Source organism: Mauremys mutica, chromosome 10, assembly GCF_020497125.1.
Source record: "Mauremys mutica isolate MM-2020 ecotype Southern chromosome 10, ASM2049712v1, whole genome shotgun sequence".
Taxonomy (NCBI): Eukaryota; Metazoa; Chordata; order Testudines; family Geoemydidae; genus Mauremys; species Mauremys mutica.
The window spans coordinates 17,598,455-17,620,265 of record NC_059081.1 but is presented as its reverse complement, the minus strand read 5'-3'; the positions used below and the strand labels follow the sequence as shown (position 1 = coordinate 17,620,265).

The 21,811-nt window shown below is 43.8% G+C and overlaps 1 protein-coding gene across 1 annotated transcript in view; it reads left to right on the top strand.

Annotated features, from left to right (window-relative positions):
- Nucleotides 1–21,811, top strand: part of TMEM163 (transmembrane protein 163) — a 160,837-nt gene that overhangs the window by 129,064 nt on the left and 9,962 nt on the right. Inside the window, exon 6 of the mRNA XM_045032333.1 lies at nt 4,885–4,996. Coding sequence (XP_044888268.1) covers nt 4,885–4,996 — 112 coding nt within the window. The remainder of the gene's footprint in view (nt 1–4,884; nt 4,997–21,811) is intronic.

The following is a 21,811-nucleotide window of genomic DNA, read 5'->3' as shown; positions in this document are numbered from 1 at the left end:
CAAGGGGCAAGACTTGAGTGCTCCCCTTTCCTAGGAATAATTTCTCTCTGACAACTTAAAGAGCACAATGTTTTAAAAGACGTTAAATATTAACTCTAAAATGCAGAAATTACAGTCCATCTGCACTGCAGCTGGGATCATGCTTCCCAGGCATGGGTGGACAGATACCTGTGTGCTCAAGTAGCACACTAAAAATAGTAGTGTCAGTGGAGGGGGATGTAGCATGGCAGTTGGGTTCACCTCCCAGATCCCCAGGGAATGTACTCTGGTGGCTAGCCCGAGCTGCCGTCCATATTACCCCTGGCCACGCAGCTACATTTTTAGTGCACTAGCTTGAGTAGAGGTAGCATATGTCTGTGCTGGGAAGCATGGTCCCAGCTATAGCATAGATGTACCCTAAAAAATGCACTCAGATATCCTCCCTTATGAACCAGCCTTGAATCAGTGTTCTAACCATGCCTTATAAGGCAGCCACTGTGTCACTCCAGTTATGCATCAGCACAAGGTTGTTTTGTACAGGAGGATTCTCATTGTTCTAATGTGCAGAGAGCAGCTTGCACTTGTGTGGTTTGGAGAATGGCCGTCCAGCACTGAACCAGACTAAGTGTGCACTGATATTTTATATATGAAATGATATGCACTTGCTCTCTCTCTAAATAAATATAAGAGATGAGGGTACAGACACACAACATGGAGAGCAATGTAGGAGCAAGGGGAGAGGGAAACGGAAAAGGAAAGAGCCTCTATTTACCATGATGAGAAGTTCCATCATATGGAAATGTTCAGCATATAAAATTTAATCTGTAACAATTCACTGTGATTGCTTTACTTAACATTACACAGAGAGAAAATTAACAGTGAGTTTGCGTAGATATGCTCCCCCCTTTGTGATTTTCAGATGCTAAGGCAAGAGGTACAAAGAAGGTGGGGCTGAGGGAACGTCCCAAGGGACCTGGTGCCAGATGGTCAGGCTTATTTTATTAATTTAGATCTCCATTATTGTCTCTCTTCTAGTCATTTCTGAGAAGGACAAGTTAGTTTAGCGAGAGAATTATTTCACAGCCACAGAGTGACACATTTAACTCTTAGGTCCCTGTGATACTACATATTAGTGTATGCATCCATTTAATATCCCTACCCCCAAAGCAACTGACCTGCAAGAACCCCTCCTTGTGCCAATAACTCCAAACATTTTAACCCCCCAAAAATCACTCCAGTGGACTTCTCCCAGCTGCCAAACCCTACCACAATCTCCCTGCTTCTCCCATAAAGCAGCTGCATAACCCTCCTGCCATCCTCTGCCAACTATCTCAACCCACCTCATCTCAGCTTTTGAATATTACTGCAACCTATCTCCTAGCAAGCAACTTGAGCTGACTCCCTGCATGCTACCTTCTGACCTATTGACTCAAAGCTGGCACTCTCATCTCCCATCCTTGCTGCCAAACTCTTCCTCAGTCTTATCCACAAGACAGGGGCTCTGAGCTTACTCCTCTTCCACCTGCCAAACCCTCCTGCTAGCTCTGAGCCAAGAGATGCCTCGTTCTTCCTATCTCCAGGTATTGTGCACCTGGAAAATCAGGGAGCAATTTAAGGGATTAAGGAAAGTGGATTTAGAATCGGAAACCCTTTTACTTTTTAAAATTGTTCTCTCTCTCTCTCTAGTCTACCTATGTAATCTATAAAGTACTCAGTTGCCACAGTACCTAATGCCACTCTGTGGATATTGTTTAAAACTTTCATCTACTATCATATTAATTTAGGTACTGACAGGCAAACTGCGCTCTTTTGAAAATCTGGTGTTTTATGGGTTTGTACATCTGCCATAAAAATAAGAGCTGGAAGAACATATCTGGTCACCCAGTCCACATCCCAATTCTTCTCCATCATCAGATCCCCTATTCCACTATATGAATAATTATAACAATATTGAAGTTGTGTTCTATAGTTCAATGACAAAAATAAAGTATGTAGAAATATTATTTCTGAAACCCCTAGAAATACACTCACGTATTCAGTTTAGGAGTTTGTAGAAGTTATATCTATCTATTTAGAAACCTGCATTACTCTTCTATGTTATCCCTGGGTTCCAATAAACTGACTAGACAAATTCCAATCACATTAGTAACACACAACAGGGCAGTCATAACAAATGGCAAAATACATTTTAGGCACCATGGATATGACAAAACATACAAAAAGTAAATTGAATTCAGGGCAAAAACCTATGCTACACATCCTCATATTGCTAAACACATATAGCATCAAATCATAGCCTCTCTATGAGTGACAGTTCAAGTAAATCTATCACTTGCGGAACATGCGTCTATAGGGGGAAAAAGTTGTAACTGTCCTTAAAATTATATCATCTTCCATTGCTATATGCAGTGTTGTTGTAGCCGTGTAAGTCCCAAGATATTAGAGAGACATGATGGGTGAGGTAATGACCTTATTCTGTAACCCCTTAAAATTCTATCTTGTGTCCCAAAGCCATTCCCACGTGATTTAGCTTCCTAAAACTCCTTGATGCCCTAGGCTTGAGGAAACAACTAAACTTAAATCCTACCTCAAAAAATTCCAGTTATGCAGGGTTGTCTCATCTCAGCCCTAGGGTCTTACCTTGGTGAACGCGATATAGGAGAGACACAGCATTTGCTCCACTGAGTGCTTCATGAATTGTTTCTTTGCATTTGCAGATGAAGTTTCACAAAGCTAGGGCACATTTCATGCTCTGAAGAATGTAGATTCCTTAACAGAGAAATAAGATCTGACTTACTCTCTTCTTGAGCATCAGGATATTTGGTGAAATGCATCAAAGAATGAATGATAATTAATTGCACATATATAGAGGTGAAAATATCAATCTATATTTAGGATCAGCAGCTGAAGGTTTTTTTCCTCCCCGAGTATATGAGGAAAATTGCCTTCATCTATAAAGAAATCCAAGGCACACTGCTAGCCCCCTTTTAATTTGATTACATTTCTGATGAAATTTAACATTTAGAACTAATTAGGCTGTGCCCACGTGGGGATCAGAACTATTTAAACATGCTTCCCTGACTGCCCTGGATAGGGATGGCAGTTGGACAGCGATGTCAGTCAAACCATGATGTAGACTATAGCATATGTAGTTCTGACAGAAAAGACCTCTGTATCACACTGACCAGGAAGAAGTGCTGAAAGCCTGGCAGGCCTTGTCCTCATTGCACTCTTCCCACCTGTGGCAACAGTGAGAGTTCCCATGCAGACACCTGCTGTCATTTTTACATCCTGTCTAATCTTACTTTGAGAAAAGACAGATGACAGCCAAGTGGGTACAATACCAGTGGCCAATCTACACTCCCACTCGTGGAGTTATGCTATTTGACAGCTGATCATATGCTGCTGATCGTATAGCTAGACCACCCTCACATACTCTCCCCACACCCATTTTCTGATATAAACCCTACAAGGATTTCCACTGACAACGATCAATGGGAGGCAGTGGTGACTTGTGACTTTTTTGACCGGTGAGGCACAAATCACAAAACAATTATTTCCACTCCAGTCCCTGTCCAATGTATACTTAGACAGCTATTAAAACCAGACCTTATTGATAGTGACAAAGCAGCAGGTGGTCCTTGGAGTTGGAGCCACCACTGCCATTGCTGGCACCCAGGCCAGCTTGGGGGTGGAGCAGCATGGGGCACAGGTCACTTGCTGGTTTAAACTAGAGTAAATGGTGAATTCTCAGCGTCTTTAAATCATGATTAGAGGGAGTCAGTAACTCAGCCAGAGGTTAGGGGTCTATTACTGAATGGGGAAGGTGAAGTTCTGTGGCTTGCAATGTGCAGAAGGTCACACTTGATAATCACGATGGTCCCTTCTGGCCCTAAAGTCCATGAGTCTAAATAGAATAGAAATGTATATGATTCCCAACTACACTTAGTGAGTTATTTAAAGATGTTATGCTCTTTTGTTCCCAATGCCCATTGTACCTTCCAAAGCCCTTTTTCCCTTTCATTATGTCTTGCATCATGGTAGTTGCCTCTGCTGATAACATGGGTGAGATGCGTCAATTTGATGCCAAATCCTGTTGCTATCAATGAGGATTTGTGCCAGAATATTTTTATCATAATCCCATGGTGCCATTGACATTGAACTACTAGAACCTGCAGAGATGAAAGGACATCAGCAGAGATGAATCACACAAATCAAGACAGTTCTATTAACACTGTGTTGCAGTTATAAATGGGCTACAGGAGTCATACGTCACCGGAAGGATTTCAGTTGTTTGTGGTAGAAGTTTCTCATTTATTTGTATTGATGTCGTAACAGCTTAAACTAAGTGCCAAAGCAAAGTCAATGGCCGATTGTGAGACCCGGATTTCGGCTGCAGAAAACAGTAATTGATAGCAAAACTCCTATCGACTTCACTGGCACCAGGGTTTGGCCTTAATACACCCCCACCCCTTCCTTTTTTACCTAATAGGAAATTGTACACCCAGAAATGATGTTAAAATCATATTATTCAGATCAAAATCAACCAAAGTAAGGAAGCCAGGACGACTTTATAACTCAGTTAACAGATTGCTTCTTTGTCTAACCATTGCATGAGTAGTAGCCTCCAGTCAAACCCAGATCAAATATCCCCTAACTTTGAGTAGTTTGGCTCAAGAGCCAAAAGTTTGTGCTTGGGCCCGTCACTAACCATGTGTGATGAAGTGACTAGACACACCAGAGCGAGCAAAGGGTGGAATGGAAATCGTAACTCAGGAAGTCTTTTCCTTTGTTGGATAAGTCAGCTATTTCAAAATAGAATTTGGCATTTAATGTACAGGTGTGGAAGACATAATGACAACTAGGTGTGGAAGACATACTAATATCTACCCTCTTCTTTTGCAGGACGACTTTCTGTTTAGTGTCTCCATTCTAAGTGGAATCCTTTGCTCTATTTTGGCAGTGATCAAATTTATGTTGGGAAAGGTCCTTACAAGCAGAGCACTGGTAACTGATGGTGAGTAGGAAAATATCTCATTCCTCATACAAAATCATTCAGCTAATGTCACGTGGATTGAGAACTAGCTGAAGACTCAGGAACAAAGGGCAACTGTGCATGGCAAAATATTGAGATGAGAGCACTAATGGGGTACCTGAAGTTTAACAGTGTTGTCAGATGCTACCGGTGTGGTGCTCTGCTCTGCTCTGTTCAATGTTGATATCAATCGGCTGCGTGCATGTGTTCCCTCTGTGTGCTGCCCCAGCTCTGAGCAGATAGCTGACACAGCAGATCCCGAGAGAACCCCCAGTGACCACAGAGTCTAGTAAGGTACGAAGGCACTTCGGCCAGGTTTATTGTCAAACGAAGCACGATAGTCCCCTCTAGATTTTACTCTACAGGACATACTACGAGTATGGCAATGGACTCAGTTCAGTCAGTGGCGGGACTTTCCACTGCCCTCTCGGCTGGACAAAGACACCGCCCCAGGGATGCATTCTTATACACAGGTACAAACAAGTTACACATCACTCCTGATGTGTTGAGGTGCACGTAGCACCTACGTGCAAGGTGCAACCCCTCTACGTAGTAAGGTGCCGCCTCTCACCTTGTACATGTTGGTTTGAACAAAACAACTCTATCCATCATATTACCCTTTTGGCCCTGTCACTGGGATGGATCAGCTTGTTCCTTGTTATCTGTGTGGAGTGTACGAATATGCAAATGTTCTGCTATCTGGTGTCCAGTACCTTTTAGGTATGTTTTTTTTTTTTTGCAGCATCAGCCCTTTCCTTGCCAGCTTCTGTGAGCAGGGCCTGCCTCTGGCTCACAGCTTAACTTTGCTTTATGTTAGCAAAGTCTTGACCATTACTTTAGTTCAGGCCTGAGGCCTCATACCGGGCCTCTGATACCAAGGTTTATATCTTAGGGCCTCCTCTTACTACAAACACCATTCACTGGTATTATTTAGTATCTTACACAATATGGAACAGATGATTTTAAGAAGGCTAAAGTGTTTAATGCCTGTTTTGCTTCAGTCTTCGCTCAAAAGGTTAATGAGGACCAGGTACTTAACACAATTAATATTAACAATAGTAGTGAAAGAACACAAGCCAAAATAGGGAAAGAACAGGTTAAAGAATATTTAGATATGTTAGATGTATTCAAGTCAACAGGGCCTGATGAAATTCATCCTAGGGTACTCAAGGAACTAGCTGAAGCAATTTTGGAATCACTAGGAATTATCTTCAAGAACTCCTGGAAGACAGGTGAGATCCCAGAGGACTGGAGAAGGGCAAACATAGAACCTATCATTAAAAAAGGGAACAAAGAGGACTGGGGAATTATAGACCAGTCAGTTTAACTTCAATACTTGAAAAGATAGTGGAATAAATTATTAACTAATCAATTTGTGTGGAGCTAGAGGATAATAGGATTATAAGGAATAGCCAGCATGGATTTGTCAAGAACAAATCATGCCAAACCATCCTAATTGCCTTCTTTGAGAGGGTTACTGGCCTGGTGGATAGGAGGGAAGCTGTAGTAAACACAGTCCCTCATAGGGGGAACACAGACATTCTCATAGGCAAATGAAGGAAATGTGGTCTGGATGAAATTACTGTAAGGTGGGTGCATAACTGGTTGAAACACCATACTCAAGTAGTAGTTCTCTGTGAAATGTCTGTGAGATATATCTTATGGAGTCCAGCAGGGGTCTGTCCTGGGTCCAGTACTGTTCAATATTTTCAAGAATGACTTGGATAATGAACTGGAGCATATGCATGTAAAATTTGCAGTTGACACCAAGATAGGAAGGGTTACAAGCACTTTGGCTAATAGGATTAGAATTCAAAATGCTTTGACAAATTAGGGAATTGGTCTGAAATTAACAAGATCAAATTCATTAAAGACAAGTGCAAAGTACTACATTTAGAACAGACTAATCAAATGCACAAATACAAAATGGAGAATGACTGGGTAGGCTGAAAAGATCTGGGAGTTAATAGTGGATCACAAATTGAATATGAGCCAACAATGTCATGCAGTTGTAATATAATTCTGGGGTGAACTAACAGGAGCATCATATGTAAGTAACAGTGGGTAATTGTTCCATTGTACTTGGCACTGGTGAGGAGTACTGGATTATTGTGTTGAGTTCTGGGTGCTCATCTTTAGAAAAGATGTGGATAACGTGGAGACAGTCCAAAGGAAAGCAACAAAAGTGATAAAAGATTTAGAAAACCTGGCCTCTGAGGAAAGGTTAAAAAAACTGAGCACATATAGTTTTGAAAAAAGACTGAGGGAGGACCTGATAAAAAACCTTCCAAAATGCTAAGGGATGTTGTAAAGAGGATAGTGATCAATTGTTCTCCATGTCCACTGAAGGTAGGACAAGAAATAATGGCATTACTCTTCAGCAAGGGAGATGTAGTTTAGATATTAGGGAAAAAACTGTCTAACTATAGGGATAGTTAAGCACTATAGTAGGCTTCCAAGCAAGGTTGTGGTCTAGGTGTACATGGACCTGCCTCAATGCAGGGGCTGTCTAGATGACTTCTTGAGATCCCTTCCAGCCCTACATTTCTATGACTCTGTTAATGGGATCACAAATGTTATTCCTTGGGATGAGGTGAACACCAGAGAGAAATAATGCAGATTAGTTTAGAGAGACTGGAATCCTGGACAGAATAACGTGAGAGTCAACACAGAAAAATATAGACTAATACATCTGGGAAACACCAAACAGAATTTAATGAGCGGGAGAACCTGGAAAGCGATAATACAGGAGGAGTTCAGAGGTGATACTGTACAGCAGATTAGACATGAATTTGAAGCAAAACAGAACAGTGTAAATTTGGTGTAATACTATATAGCTTGGGTACAGACACAATTGGTACATTATCCTTGCCCAGTAGGCGAAATTCACCTCTGTCCTCAGAGCAAACTGACTTTATAAACAGATAACACTGGGAGTTGAGAAGATTGAATCTACCTTCCCCACCTTGGGCTGGAGCAGTAGCAGCCACTCATGCACTCACTCTGCCAGGCAGAAGGTCACCAAATCACTCTTCCAAGCTGGTCTCTGTGGAGTGGGTGCAGTTCTCAGCTCAGTGGAGCCTCACTTGCTACTTGTGCAGATCTACTCCTCAGCTATCCATCCCACACAACGGAACTACCATAGTTCTGATGCATTTGGGGTTCTTCTGTGCTCCCATTTTCATGGGTGAATTTCACTCACTGTGGATTTCTCAATAGAAACAGTTGTTAAAAGCAGCTATTCACTTTAGCTACCCTGTTGGATGTGGATGGGTGGCATTCTTGCTGCTGCTGTTCTTAAAGGTGCAAATATGCTCAAGTGCTCTTTTTACAAACAAAACCAAAGATTGTAAAGCTTTGAAAAGGCCACAGGGATTTGCTCTGAGGACAAGTGAATCCGCAATTATGGCTGGGATTTCACAGGAAACTGCAAACCCCTATTAGTTTTTATCTGTGAGAATGATGGTTCCCAAGTGAATACACTATATATACACATGCAGCACATAGGAAATAATTAACAAATTATGTGAATGTCATTTTGCTGCCCTGGGGGTTTCACCTTAAGGATCCTTATTTTTAACCCTCAACTTTAAGTTAACTCTAATGACTGCTGTATTTAGTTATGAACAATTATTTTATTCTGTTATCTATGTATACTTCAAACCAGGGTTGGCTGTAGGCACCCACGAAGAAAGCAAGTGTTTGAGGTGGCCAATGGAAAGAGGCGGCATGTCTGGGTCTTTGGTGCAATTCAGCGGCGGGTCCCTCAGTCCTGCTTTTCCTCTTAGATCTGCCGCCGAAGTGCTGCCGAAGAGGAAAAGAGGGAGCGAAGGACCTACAGCCGAATTGCCACCGAAGAATGAAGCGGCACGATTGAGGTGCTGCCAATTGGCTTTATCTCCCCCCCGCCCCAGCTTCGCCACTTGGAGCGGCAGAAAAGCTGGAGCCGGCCCTGCTTCAGACACACCCAAAGTGCATGAGTGAGGTGCAGGCAGACATACAGGATGGCCTTGGGCCCTGCCGTTAAGAGATTACAATCTAGAAACAAAAAACATCCTAAAATGAGCCAAAAAAGAGAAGGGGAAGGAATATAACACACGAGTGCAGAGTTGGGGACTAGCCATCACCTTGCTGGGTCCATGATTTTTGTAGCTTGTTTAAAACTGAATTTAATTTCCTTCACTCCTCTCTCTTCTCTGGCCATCCTGGCACACTGACTTTGAATGTCACTGACAGACTAGTGGGTCTAAATGGGTACAGGAGTTTTCTGTGGAGCCTCACTTGTCCCTGGAGACTTTAGTCCTACGGATTTCTTCACCCCTCCACCCCACATCCCACTCCAGCCAACTAATTTCCATTCTGTGTTTTCCCCACAAACCTCCCCTATCCATCTAGAGGCTGGTTTTAGCTCTCCCCATCCATCTCCAATTTAGTCCTTAGCTATATTCATCCCTGGTAACTAACCCGTGTCTCACTTTTGCGAGTTTTTTTCCCCCTTAACTAATTCCTTTCCCACCAGACTGAGACCTCCCAGACCTGCTACAGACACCTCCCTCCTAACATCCTCTTAGGACTGTTCACTGAGTCCAGAACTATGAGGTCATGGGGGACCGCTGAGGTTATTAAGTCATGCCCCCTGGCGTGGCTTTTAGCAGCTTCTGGCCACGGCCACCTGTCTCTCCTATGGAAAACCTTAAAGCAACCACATCACTAGGAGGTGATGAAGGACCTGCTTGGTCAGTGGGAGGGGACCATGATGTGCCTTCATCATTCAGAGAAGTTCTTATAGGCATCATCTGTTGCGGTCTCTGCTCCTTATACATTTCACATTGTAATGTTAATGTTATGGCACCTTCTATCAGAGGATCTCTGAGCTCTTTACAAGTAGTAAAGAAATAAGCCTTAATCTCTCTGACTGGGTGTGCCTTAGCCTCATTTTGCAGATGATGATACTGAGACACAATGTTACCAATAGGTTAGTTTCCTGAAATCATACAAATTAGAGTCAGAGCTGGGAATTGAACCCACATCTTTTGACCCCAGACCATACCATCATGGTGGCTCTGGTCATAGTTGATTCAACATGTATTTCATTTTCCACCACTACACAAGTCTTTAGAACCTGAATTTCAGGCCGCAATACCAAATAATTATTTGGGTTGCCATAGGTTATAGCTTTCACAGTTAAGTTGGTTGTATACTTAAGCAAACTGCCTCTCTGTTTTCCCTTCTTCCCTTAATTTTAAGTGACATACAAAAGCACTTAGGTGCATAGGAAGCAATTGAAAGACAAGAGGGACACAGGATTAGGATGTCGTCGTCTCCATAACAAGTAAACACATTAAGTTATTTTAGTGCTATTGTATGCTTGACAGGCAGCGTGTCCCTTGCATGTTACATTTCTTACACAGAAGTATGAACTGCAGCCTTGACAATAGGCTATTTTACAGCATATGGGCTCTCCAGCGACTGAGTGCTTATTCTTAGTATGCAAATGGAATTCTCATGTGTCTTAATGTTGAGGAGATTTTCATTCATAAAGAGCCAAATCCTGTTTGCTTTACTCATCTGAAACCCCCATTGGGAGGCACATGAGATGAAAGATGGATGGCAGATCACTGGGAGTTTTACATGAGTAAGACAAGAGGTTCTTGTCCCAGAACGTTCACATCTATGTGTCTTTCAAAATGAGGATATGACTCTTAAGGTCTTATTGTCTTTTAAAAAATATTTTCAATACAACAGGCCAGATCCTAATCTCATTAACACTGGTGCAAACCCAGATCCTAATCTCATTAACACTGGTGCAAACCCAGAATAACTCCACTGAAACTAGTTGCTTGGAAGAAATTGGTTTGAAGTAAATGATGTTACTCTGGATTTACCAAGGTGTATCAGGTGTAACCCTGTCCACAGTGTGTCATGGCCCACTGCTCTCAAACCTGGGTCTGCAGGATTCATGGGAGCAGCCATGCTCCAACCCTCCACCTGGCAGACTGCTGGCAGTAGCTTACCTGAGAGCCTCGAAGCCCAGCTCCAGTGTGACGCTCCATCCCTAGGTCTAATTGTCAGAGTCCCAGAGCAGCTGATTGGCCTGCTGAGCCTACTTAAACTGGCAGGAGGAACAGGAAATTCTCTGAACAACTGGGCTCCACTCTGCTCTGGAGTGTGTGCCTTGTGCTCCCTTACATTTGCTCCTGCTCCTTTTTCCCCGGCTTGATTTCCGGCATTCTAACCCAGCTTCACTGCTGGCATCTGACTTGTGGTTCTGATCTCCAGTTTGTCTCCTGCCTTTGATCCTCCAGTATCCTGACCCAGGATCAGCCTACCAATGAAGCTGAAGGTCTACCGAGCAGTGGTGCTTCCAACTCTGCTGTACGCCTGCGAGACGTGGACTGTGTATCAGAGTCATGCACGAAGGCTCAATCACTTCCACATTTACTGTCTGCGAAAGCTTCTATAAATCAGATGGCAGGACAAAGTGCCCGATACTGAAGCCCTTATCAGAGCCAGTCTGCCGTCAGTTCACACACTGCTGATGAGAGCCCAGACCAGATGGGCCGGACATGTCGTGAGAATGTCAGACAAGCGCATTCCTAAACAGCTCTTCTACGGAGAACTCGCCCAGGGAAAGCGCTCCCATGGAGGACAAAAGAAGCGGTTCAAGGACACGCTGAAGACCTCTCTGAAGTCCCTCAAGATCAACACCGCCACATGGGAAACTCTCGCACTGAACCGTCCAGCATGGCGCAGCCTCATTCACACAGGCAGTAATACCTCTGAGGCAAGGCGTACTGCTGAGGCTGAAAGAAAGCGTGAGCTGCTCAAGTCCAGAGCTGCCCGCGCATCATCGACAGTGCCATCACCTGTCTGTCCGACGTGTGACAGGACGTTCCACGCCCGAATCAGACTGATCAGTCATCTTCGGACGCACAGAGTCCGGTCACTGAACAAATGAGTTGTTGAGGTCTTCATCGACAACGATGGACGAACATCATCATCCTGACCCAGCAGACTCTTGACTCCTGTCTCATGACTTTGGACATTGACTCCCAGTACTGGGTTTGACTTCCCATGAGCAGGCCATTACACAAAGTGGCCATTACACAAAGTGAATATATATATAAAAATCTATCAATGGCCTAGCATTGTGGAGACTCAGTAATGCTAGCAATGGTGGAAGCATTAGTGTCGACTTGATGCAGGGTTATTTTTAATCACTCCCCTTTGCGGGTTTCAGAGCCTGAGATGGAACATCTACTCTGTTATTTTTAGCTCTGTAGTGCAAGGCAATTGATTCATAGTCACGGGTTTTCTTTTTTGCAGTGTAGACATTCCCTGAACTGCCTCATCCAGCTATAGAACAAACTTTAGAACAGGAGGAGATATAGCCCTTAAAGCCAATGGAATTCATTTCATAAAGTCTTTGGGATCAGCCACATAGCTACAGGAACCCAGAACTTCCTGCACACATATATAAAAGCGACATTTTCTCTCTCCTCTTTAATTTGGATCCTTACAGCTAGAATCCTGAATAGAGTTGGGTTAGAAACAGTTTTCCTGTCCTGTGAGAATTTGAGATTTAGGGGGAAATATCCTGTTCTGAATCAGTCAAAATCAAAAAAAAATTAATGAATCAGAAATCTTCCCAGTTTGGGGGATTGGGTCAAAACGTTTTGTTTCAATAATTTAGAAACATTTCATTTCAATTTTGACTTCATTTTAAATTTTTTTGGCATATGTTAACTTAATTTTCCAAGATGAAAAGTTGTTTCAAACCAAAAATGGAACATTTTGGTTTGAAAATGTTGAAATTGGATGTTTTGACAATTTGGAAACTTTTGTTTTTCAAAAAATTTTCAAAACAGGAAATTCATTGAAATTGACCCTTTCCCACAAAAACTTCTGGTTTTGACTAATAGTCATTTTCTGACAAATTGTTGTGAAGCTCTGGTCTTGAATGAATCCGTTGTTTGGCAGAAATGGCACAGAAGTCTCTCACACCCCAAATCACATCCTTGTGTTAGTTGTATTGCTTCTGATTTGGAGCCTGCTCACCTCTTGATTAGAAGAAATGGGGACCAAACTATAATTTCCTCAGTCTGTCTCTCTCTCTCTCTTTTAGTGGGATTTTAGAAAATGTAGCAGGGTGATATTGCGGGTGTGGTAAAATTGCATCTTCAGCAGGATGACTTTATTTTTAATATATAAATAATGAGGGGGAGACAGTGCTAGCCATTAGTCGAGACACTGATTTAGCACTTTCCTTGCTTGTCAGTTGTTAGCAGTTTTCTGTTTCCTACTAATTTACTTCCTGCTATGACAGGCTGTAGAACTACAAGCATCTTTATTAGAGCAAAGGGAACCTATCATTTTCTGTCTGAAACAGGTTTTTTTTCAAAACAGCAAAATCTCTCTCAGATGTGTAGCTCCTTATTAAGGCTAATTGTTTAGAAAGCTTTTGCTTTACTGCAAGATTTGATAATCATAGCTCTTGAAAATCTAAATTCATTCAGTGCCAGCAGGACAAACTATTACTATTTATCCAGCAAAATACTGTAGGTGTGCACAGCCCTTTGCAGACTAAAAGCAGATAGGGTGCCACGATGCCTTTTCTGAAGAGCTTAAATGCCAATGGCCAAATTCAGAGAGAAGGTGCAGACCTGCAACTCCGGCTGACTTTTGTGTGAGTTCCAGTGGCCTGTTACCTTATAGAGTCAGAGTTTAAGGCCAGAAGGGACCACTACATCATCTAGTCCAACCTCCCATATATCACAGGTCAAAAAACACCCCTGCACAAGCCCAACAACCATAATTAGACCAAAACACAACAACCCTCTGGAGACTACACCGTAGAGTGCCACAAGCAGTGATCGGGGGGGGGGGGGGGACTAAGGTGCCACCAGTGCCTGAGGGCCCTCCAATGGCAGGGAATTGATTTGGTGATATATACCCAGATGATCCTAGCCTGTGACCTGTCAGGATTGGGTGTTCTCTCTCTCATGCTGCATGGAATGATCTTTCTGAATTAATACACAAGGCCACTACCATTTTCATCCTCAACATCCACTTCTGCAGTAATGCCTGTAGAAATCAGGCACTGAAGGATGCTTTGGTTGAATGAGTCAGGGGCAGAGGGTTTCATTTACTTAGATGGTTTCAAATCTGAAAATGTTTAACTAACTACTAACTGCAAGGTACTATCTTCTCCCTGCTCCCTACCCATTTCTATCCTGTTGTGTCTTACATTCTGTTGATGCATCTTGTTTCAAATTAGGGCTTGTCTACATGGGAAGTTATACCAATATAAGCTGAAGTGTGACTTTAAATTGATATAGTATTACTTACCAGTATACCGTGGACACTCTTATTCTGGAATGAGTTGTTTCTTTCAGTTTAGCTTGTCACACGGAAGGAGTTTAAATTAAACTGAAAAAAGCCACTTTTATTCTGGAATAAGAATGTCCACATGGAGAGTTATACCAATGTAGTTATAGAGGTTTAACTATATCAGTATAATTGTACCTTTGTAACTAGTGAAACTTTCCCATGTAGACAAGACAGACTCTTACGCTGTCAGCTTATCAGAGCAAGCGGCATTTCTGCTTCTATATTTGTATAGCAAATAGAACATGGGGGCCTGATGCAGATTGAGGCCTCTGGATTCTACCTCCATACAAATAATTAACTATGGTCCTTTGATTCCTATTTGTAGACTGAAACAAGAAAGTTTGTTTGTATTCTCAGCTATGCCGCTGAAATACTGTGTGCAAGTTACATATCCTCTCATGGCTTAGTTTTCTTATCTGTGAAATGCATTTAATACAGAGATCCCATGAATCTTAATGTACAATTATAGTGAGAAAAATGACTGTAAAAATAACCCAATTTTCGTCCACAGATCTTCTGTTTCTTTTGTCACATCTGTTTAAATTAGTTACAAACAAATTTTTTACTGTCTTCCCCCCCACCCCCCCTTTTTTTTTTTTTTAAACTCCCCTTGACACTGCTTAGCCAGCATAATGATGGGAGAGTGTTCTTGTCTGGCTTGCACATCAGCTGAATTTTTAACAAAGTTCTAATTGCAGAATCTTTATCACCAAGGCAGATGTGTGAGCCAGAAAGAACAAAGCTTGACTTTCAGATCTCGGTAATTTGTGTGTGGTGGCGGTAGACAGCTTTACAATTGTAAACTCAGTAATTGGCTACTGAGTCATTGAGAAACATGTAATCCCTCAATGCCATTTCTAAAGTCACTCTTTTGAGTATAAATGACTGTTTGTAAAATGCTTTGGGATCCTCTGGCGAATGGTTCTATATTATAATTATTATTTGAATAGCAGTAATGCCTGTGAGCCCCAGGAATGGATCACGCCCCACTGTGCTAGGTGCTGTATGAACATAGAACAAAAAGATTAACACTGCCCTAAAAGTTTAGTCTACATACATGGCAAGAGCTGGATACGGCAGACAAGGGGAGCACAAGGAAATAATGAGACATTATTGCTCAGTATGATAGGCAATTGCCTCAGCATACCAGCCGCTAGGCAATATCAAGATTTTGTTAGCATCATGGCAGAGGATAGTTTTAAGGAGAGATTTGGTGGAGGACAGCAAGGTAACTTTTCCCCTCCCGAGCATGAGGGGCAGCATGGGAGGAAACGCTAAAATGCTTGTTTGAAAATTTAACAGTTATGAGAGATGCTAGGTAGGATGGGGATATGCTGTGAAGGGCCTTGTAAGTGAAGACAAGTAGCTTATGTTTGAGGTGGTGAAGAAAGGGGAACCAACTGAGAATGCAAAGAGAGGGTTGACATGATCAACATGAGGAGCCAGAAAAATGATCTTTATAGCAGGTTTTGAATGGATATAACTGGCTCAAGGTTGCATTAGTCAAGGCCAGAGAAGAGAACGTTGCAGTAGCCAAGATGCTAAATGATGAGGGACCTAGATAAGAGTTTTAGCTACATGGATGGATAGGAAAGCCCAAATTTTAGAGATGCTATGCAGAAAAGAATCTGTAAGATTTAGACACTGCCTGGATGTGACGATCTACAGAGAGGGCTGGGTCAAAGACGTCACCCATGTTACAGGTATAAACGAGGGCAGCTCATCATATATAGAATTATTGTATTAGTGTAAAAATATAGCCTCTAGAGACCCTATGGTGATGGATGTGATAGAAATGCCATAAGACACGATAGGAGTATTATTACAAAGTACCCACATCTTCAGCACTAGCAATATGAGGGAAGTTATTATCATCAGCTCCTACCTGTCACAGGATGTTTCATTGGTGATGAACGACAGGGGATTGAATGTCTTATTACCATGCAGTGGAATACAAATGATGTGTAGAGAAAACACATGTTATGTGCTATATAGTTTGTGAAGTCTTCATTCCCGAGACTTTGGAAATAACACTTCCACTACAGAGCTCTGGGAAACTCATTCTCAAGTTGTAATTTTTTCCCATTAGCATTTATTAAAGATTTTGAACTACAAAACATAGAACCAAGAAACAGTGACATATACTGAAAACATCTTTCCCCAGCCCACACCAACAGCCCCATGCTCCCACAGTAACTCCTAAATCCTAGAACAGAAGAACAAACACCAGCAGACAGTTAAACAGTTCATTTATTTCTTTTCAGAGATAAATTACATAGCAAAATACAGAATGAAAACAATGAGACATTTTAAGATCAAATTTCATTCTTCGACAGGTAAATAATATATGCAACCACCAAACGAATGCAGTTGTACAGGATTTTTGTGGAATAAGAGTGACATCTTGTGGCTAGCTCAGGAAAATAACTCAGAGGTCTACATTTCACGTGGGACAGTACATAGATGGTACTTTTCTAAAGCAGTAGTCTAGTCTCAGACTTAATATGTATCATGCTGCATCACCAATCAAGAGCGCATTGTTTTCTTCTACATAATGCAAAATGTAGCACCATTGTGGGCATTCTACCATCACAAAAGACTATCTAGTAGGATATTCCAGGAAGCTCGCCAAGCAAACTTTTTGAATCAGATTCTTCCCACAAATACTCACACACAGTTCTCATTGACTACAGTGAGAGTCATGTTCATTTTTCTGAGGGCGAGACCGAGCCCTTGAAGTTGAACATGTAAAAAAATATTTGTGCATATTATGTTTTATTAAATGCAAAACTAGTATTAATTCAGCGTGGTGAGATCAAGCACTCAAAAGGCAAATGTTAGGATCCAGCCTCAATACAGTAACTCCTCACTTAAAGTCATCCCAGTTAACATTGTTTCATTATTAGGGTGATGATCTATTAGAGAACATACTAGTTTAAAGTCACGAAAAGTTCCTTTATAAGGTTGTTTGGCTTTCTCTGCCTGCCTGCCCGGTGCTCCTGCCAGGGAGAGAGCAAGGTCCCGACCCCGCTCCCCAGAAGGAGCGCCAGGGGGGTGGAACAGGGCAAGACCCTGTGCCCCAACCCCGCTACGCCCCTGCCTCAACCAAGCTTCACAATCATTATTGGTGAGTACAGTATTACATTGTTTAAAATCATTTAAGACGTATAGTGTATATGTATATAATGTTTTTTGTCTGGCAAAAAAAATTTCCCTGGAACCTAACCCCCCTATTTACATTAATTCTTATGGGAAATTGGATTCACTTAATATCGTTTTGCTTAAAGTAGCATTTTTCAGGAACATAACAACAACGTTAAGCGAGGAGTTATATACAATGCTAGAGCTACCTTGAACTAGTCAGGACATCAAGTGGCTGTAGCTTGGCTATCGAGTGCTGAGACCAGCTCATGCTTCATCATCTGTCATACCACTGACGGCAAATGGCTTCAGCCTTGCAGCTTAGTTTCAACCCACTTGCTGATATGGCCAACGTCCAGCCACAATTGCTTAATCCAACATCAACTAGCAGCATCAGTGAGTGATGGGACCAGCTCATGCCCCGTTGGCCATACCATCAAAGGCCAATGGCTTCAGTCTTGCAGTGCAATTATGATGCACCTGCTCTGCTGCCTGGCCAAGTTTCAGCCCCAAATGCTTAATCAACCCATCATCAATGAGCAGCATCAATGAGTGCCAAGAGCAGCTCATGTCCCATCTGCCATACCCAAAGCAGCTGGCTCCCACAGCATGCCTATCCTGCTTAACCCACTGCATATGTACAGCTTCAGCCTTGAAGCCCAGCAGTGATCCATCTGCCGACCTGGCTACCTTCTTGCAGGTCCAATGCACTATAGAGTGTCTGCAAATTCAAACATCGACTACGCTTTGGACATCTACTGGGTTCAGAAACAGAGAGGGTTAGTTACACATAATGCCAGTCCCAGCAACCTTTCCCCTGGGGTAGACTCAAGTTCTGTAACAATTTGATTTCTAGTGTCCTGAACCTAGCAATAGTCAAAGCCCTCTGATGCTGCTGTTGTCACTGCCCCAGTCCTGAAAGAATATGAGCTAAAGTTAGCTGGGTTGAGACTGCAGCAGGCCAAAGCTTTTTTTATTACTGCAGCAACCTGGTGTCTTGTCAGGAAACTACTATCATGTGCATAAACAGTGGGTCTGGCTCCTGGTTCCATCTGGCTAGGAAAGCTTTGAGTGCCCTTACAGAGCACAGGCATTCATCTGCACATTTCCATATCACCACTGAGGCCTCATTCCCATTCTGATCTATTTCAGAGAACCTTAAGTGCAGCAACACTGCACAAGTGACGCTGTACATTTGGTAATTCAACTGCCCACCTGGACCTGTCCATGGTTGCCTGCGGCACTGTTACCCTGAAAGCACCAACGAAGGCCACAAGAAATGCTGCCTTGAATAAAATGGCCTCCATCACAGCACTGCATATCCTGGGCAGCTCATTTAATAACCCTGTAAGAATTTCTGTCTATGCGATTCCTGTCACCCCTCCTCTGCCCTTCGTCTCTGGACCAAGGCCTTCCACACTAGGAAATCTCTACACGGGCCTGGGAAACCTGCTAACTTACACCAGTCCGACAGTCCTACTGTTTGACCCGATATAGTGGTGGGAGCTAACCCATAGTGCACCGAGGACATAGCCTCTCTCACCACCTGATGCTAAGGGATGGGTCACAGATGCTGGAGTCCTTCCTGAACTTTAGATTCTGTGAACTCAGTAAGGTACTCCACACAGGCCATCGTTGGGGCAACTGCATTCCTGACTACTCCTGTGACTGTCAGCAGCCAAGGTTCCACATTTGGTTGGGCATCACCTGTGGATCTCTGTTGGCAAACAGGGCAAACTCCTGGAACCTGTCGTCTGCCTGCTGCAAGGTGAATGGTCCCAGGGTACAGTCCACTAAAATCTCCCTGTCCTACTCTGATCCTCAATCCAGGCTAGGGTGTGTCCCCCTCCATCTCCCCTCGTCACAATTGTTGCCTTGCCAGTGGTCCCCATCCACGCTGAAGTCCTGGAGGACTGAGAATCTGTCTCCCCCATGGGGCAGTGACTCTAGGTCTATGATTGCTTGACAAAGTGGCATAAAGGAATCCTTGCCCATCTCTGAGGCCACCACTCAGTGCCTCCATGAGGGCTGCACTGGGGCTCCCCAGGGAACAAGACGGGAAACCCCTTCTAAGGCCTCCGGCCACTCCCATGCCCCCTCCCCACCACAGTGCCAACCCCTGCTGTAGCTGCCCCAGTCCTCCTCCTGTGCCTTATTTCAGCAGTCATGGGCTGTCCCCCTCTGAGTGGGGGTGGAGGCAGCAGGGCCAAGGGCTGTCCCCTGATCTCAACCCCCTCCCCCATGAGGTAAGGGTGGGAGGGGAGTTAGCATCTTTCCAGGTCCCAGGTGAATGGCTGCTTGAAATGCCCCCTGCCACACCATCGGTAGCCTCCTGTGTCCCCCAACCTGCTCCCCCATGAGCAGGGCGAGGAAAAGGGCAGCAGCACCATGGACAGTCCTGGCAACAGGACTCAGGGAGCCAGATGTTCCCATGGCAGCAGCAGCCACCCCACAGATCCTTGCCCCATCGCCCAGCAGCAGGGGGAGTCAGTGGTGCACTGCTGAGTCCCCTGCAGCTTCCTCTGGTTGGAATTCTCTGCAGCTCTGGAAGCAAGCGGCATCAATGCCCACCCACCCTGCAGGGCTCCTACTCTTCGAGCGGGCTGTGCCTCTAGGTCGAGGAACCAAGTGTCTGACCCCCATGACAGGCTAGAGACCTCTCCACCAGAGTGCATCCCCAGAAGCAGGGAGGGGTGGTCCCAGAGTGCCTATCTTTCCTCTGGGCACTGCATTGCCTGGCTGTAGAAGCCACCTCGATTCTTCCTTGTCCTGGAATCCCAGAGCTGGGAACCTAAAAGAGTCCATGTGCTGGCTCTGATCCCATGATTCTTGCAACGTTGCCCACATGTACGTGTGCTCCAGGCATGGCCAAACAGCAACAGCTAACCAAAGAGTAAGGGTACATCTATGCTGCAATGAAAAATCCCTGGTACAGAATATCAGAGCCTGGGTCAACTGAGTTGGGCTGGGCTAAAAACTGCAGTGTAGATGTTAGGGGTTGGGCTGGAACCGGAACTCTGGGACTCTCCCCCCTCTTGTGGGGTTTGAGGGCCAGGGCTCCAGCCCAAGCCCAAATATCTACACCGCAATTTTTAGCCCTGCAGCCCAAGCCCCAGGAGCCTGACTAGCTATGCAGCAGGTCTTTTACAGCAGTGTAAATATACACAAAGAGGCTTTTGAAAAACACCTAAGCTTAAGTAGGCAAGGAGAGGCACACAACAACCAATCAACTAGCCCCATCGCCCTTTGCCCAGCCGATAGAGAACCAAAAGGGAGTTTGAAGGGGCAGAGGCCCCCCTACCTGCTGCACGTTTTGGACTTCTGTCCTACTCTGCTGTCAAAGTCCCTCCCCCGACTCCAGGCAATAAGGTATTTTCAAAAATCCTGTCCTCCTTTGGCTTGTCTCTCTCTGTTCCTTTCTGGTTCTCCTCCTACCTCACCAATTTTTGTTTTGCTGCTGGTAAGGAGTGTGACTGGCACTGTTTCTGTGCTATGGCCTGGCCTGAAGTTAGACTGAGCATTGTCTCAGAGGTCAGTGGTGATCTGGTGCTTCTGCTGCCAGTATCACAATAATCTTGCCCAGGAACGGAGAGTTTGAGACTGAATGGCAGTCATTGGTGAGAAACGCTGGGTTTTCCCCTCTGAGAACAGGCTGAACTTGTCAGTCTTTCATAATGTTAGGCAGAGCATTTATCTGAGGGACATGTCAACTCTTTCGAGCAAGATTGAGCCAAGGCATTGCTTTCTGGCTTTGAGCAGCCAGTAGGGAGAGTGCTCCATACAGGTGGTAGAATGGACTTTTTTCCATTGCATTTTCATACCGTATATACTACCTGTATCTGTGGGACTTCATCCAGTTCTGATACGGTGAGTGGACTGTAAGTTTTCTCTGATTCTAAGATGCAATGATATATGGTGTTCTGAGGATGTGGAGAACCCCACATGAATCAGATCCATGCACTGGCAATAAGGCAGGCCTGTGCTGCCTCTCAGTTTGGGTTATAATTAAGAAAAGATGTCTTCCAGTAACTATGCTAGCACAACAGGTGCAATGAAATATTGCAAGTGGCTCAATCCAGTATTGTGCACCTGAGTCATAAATCCTAAAATACAGTAGTGACAGGTAGCTTCAGACCTCACTAGCCAGATGCCAATATCAAAAGAATCCATGTGAGGGCTGTCAGATTAACCCGTCACAGTAAGTACCTCTGTTCTGAGCCTAGAGAGATTTCATTTCTATGGCAAACTTTGTGTTGAAGGGTTTAC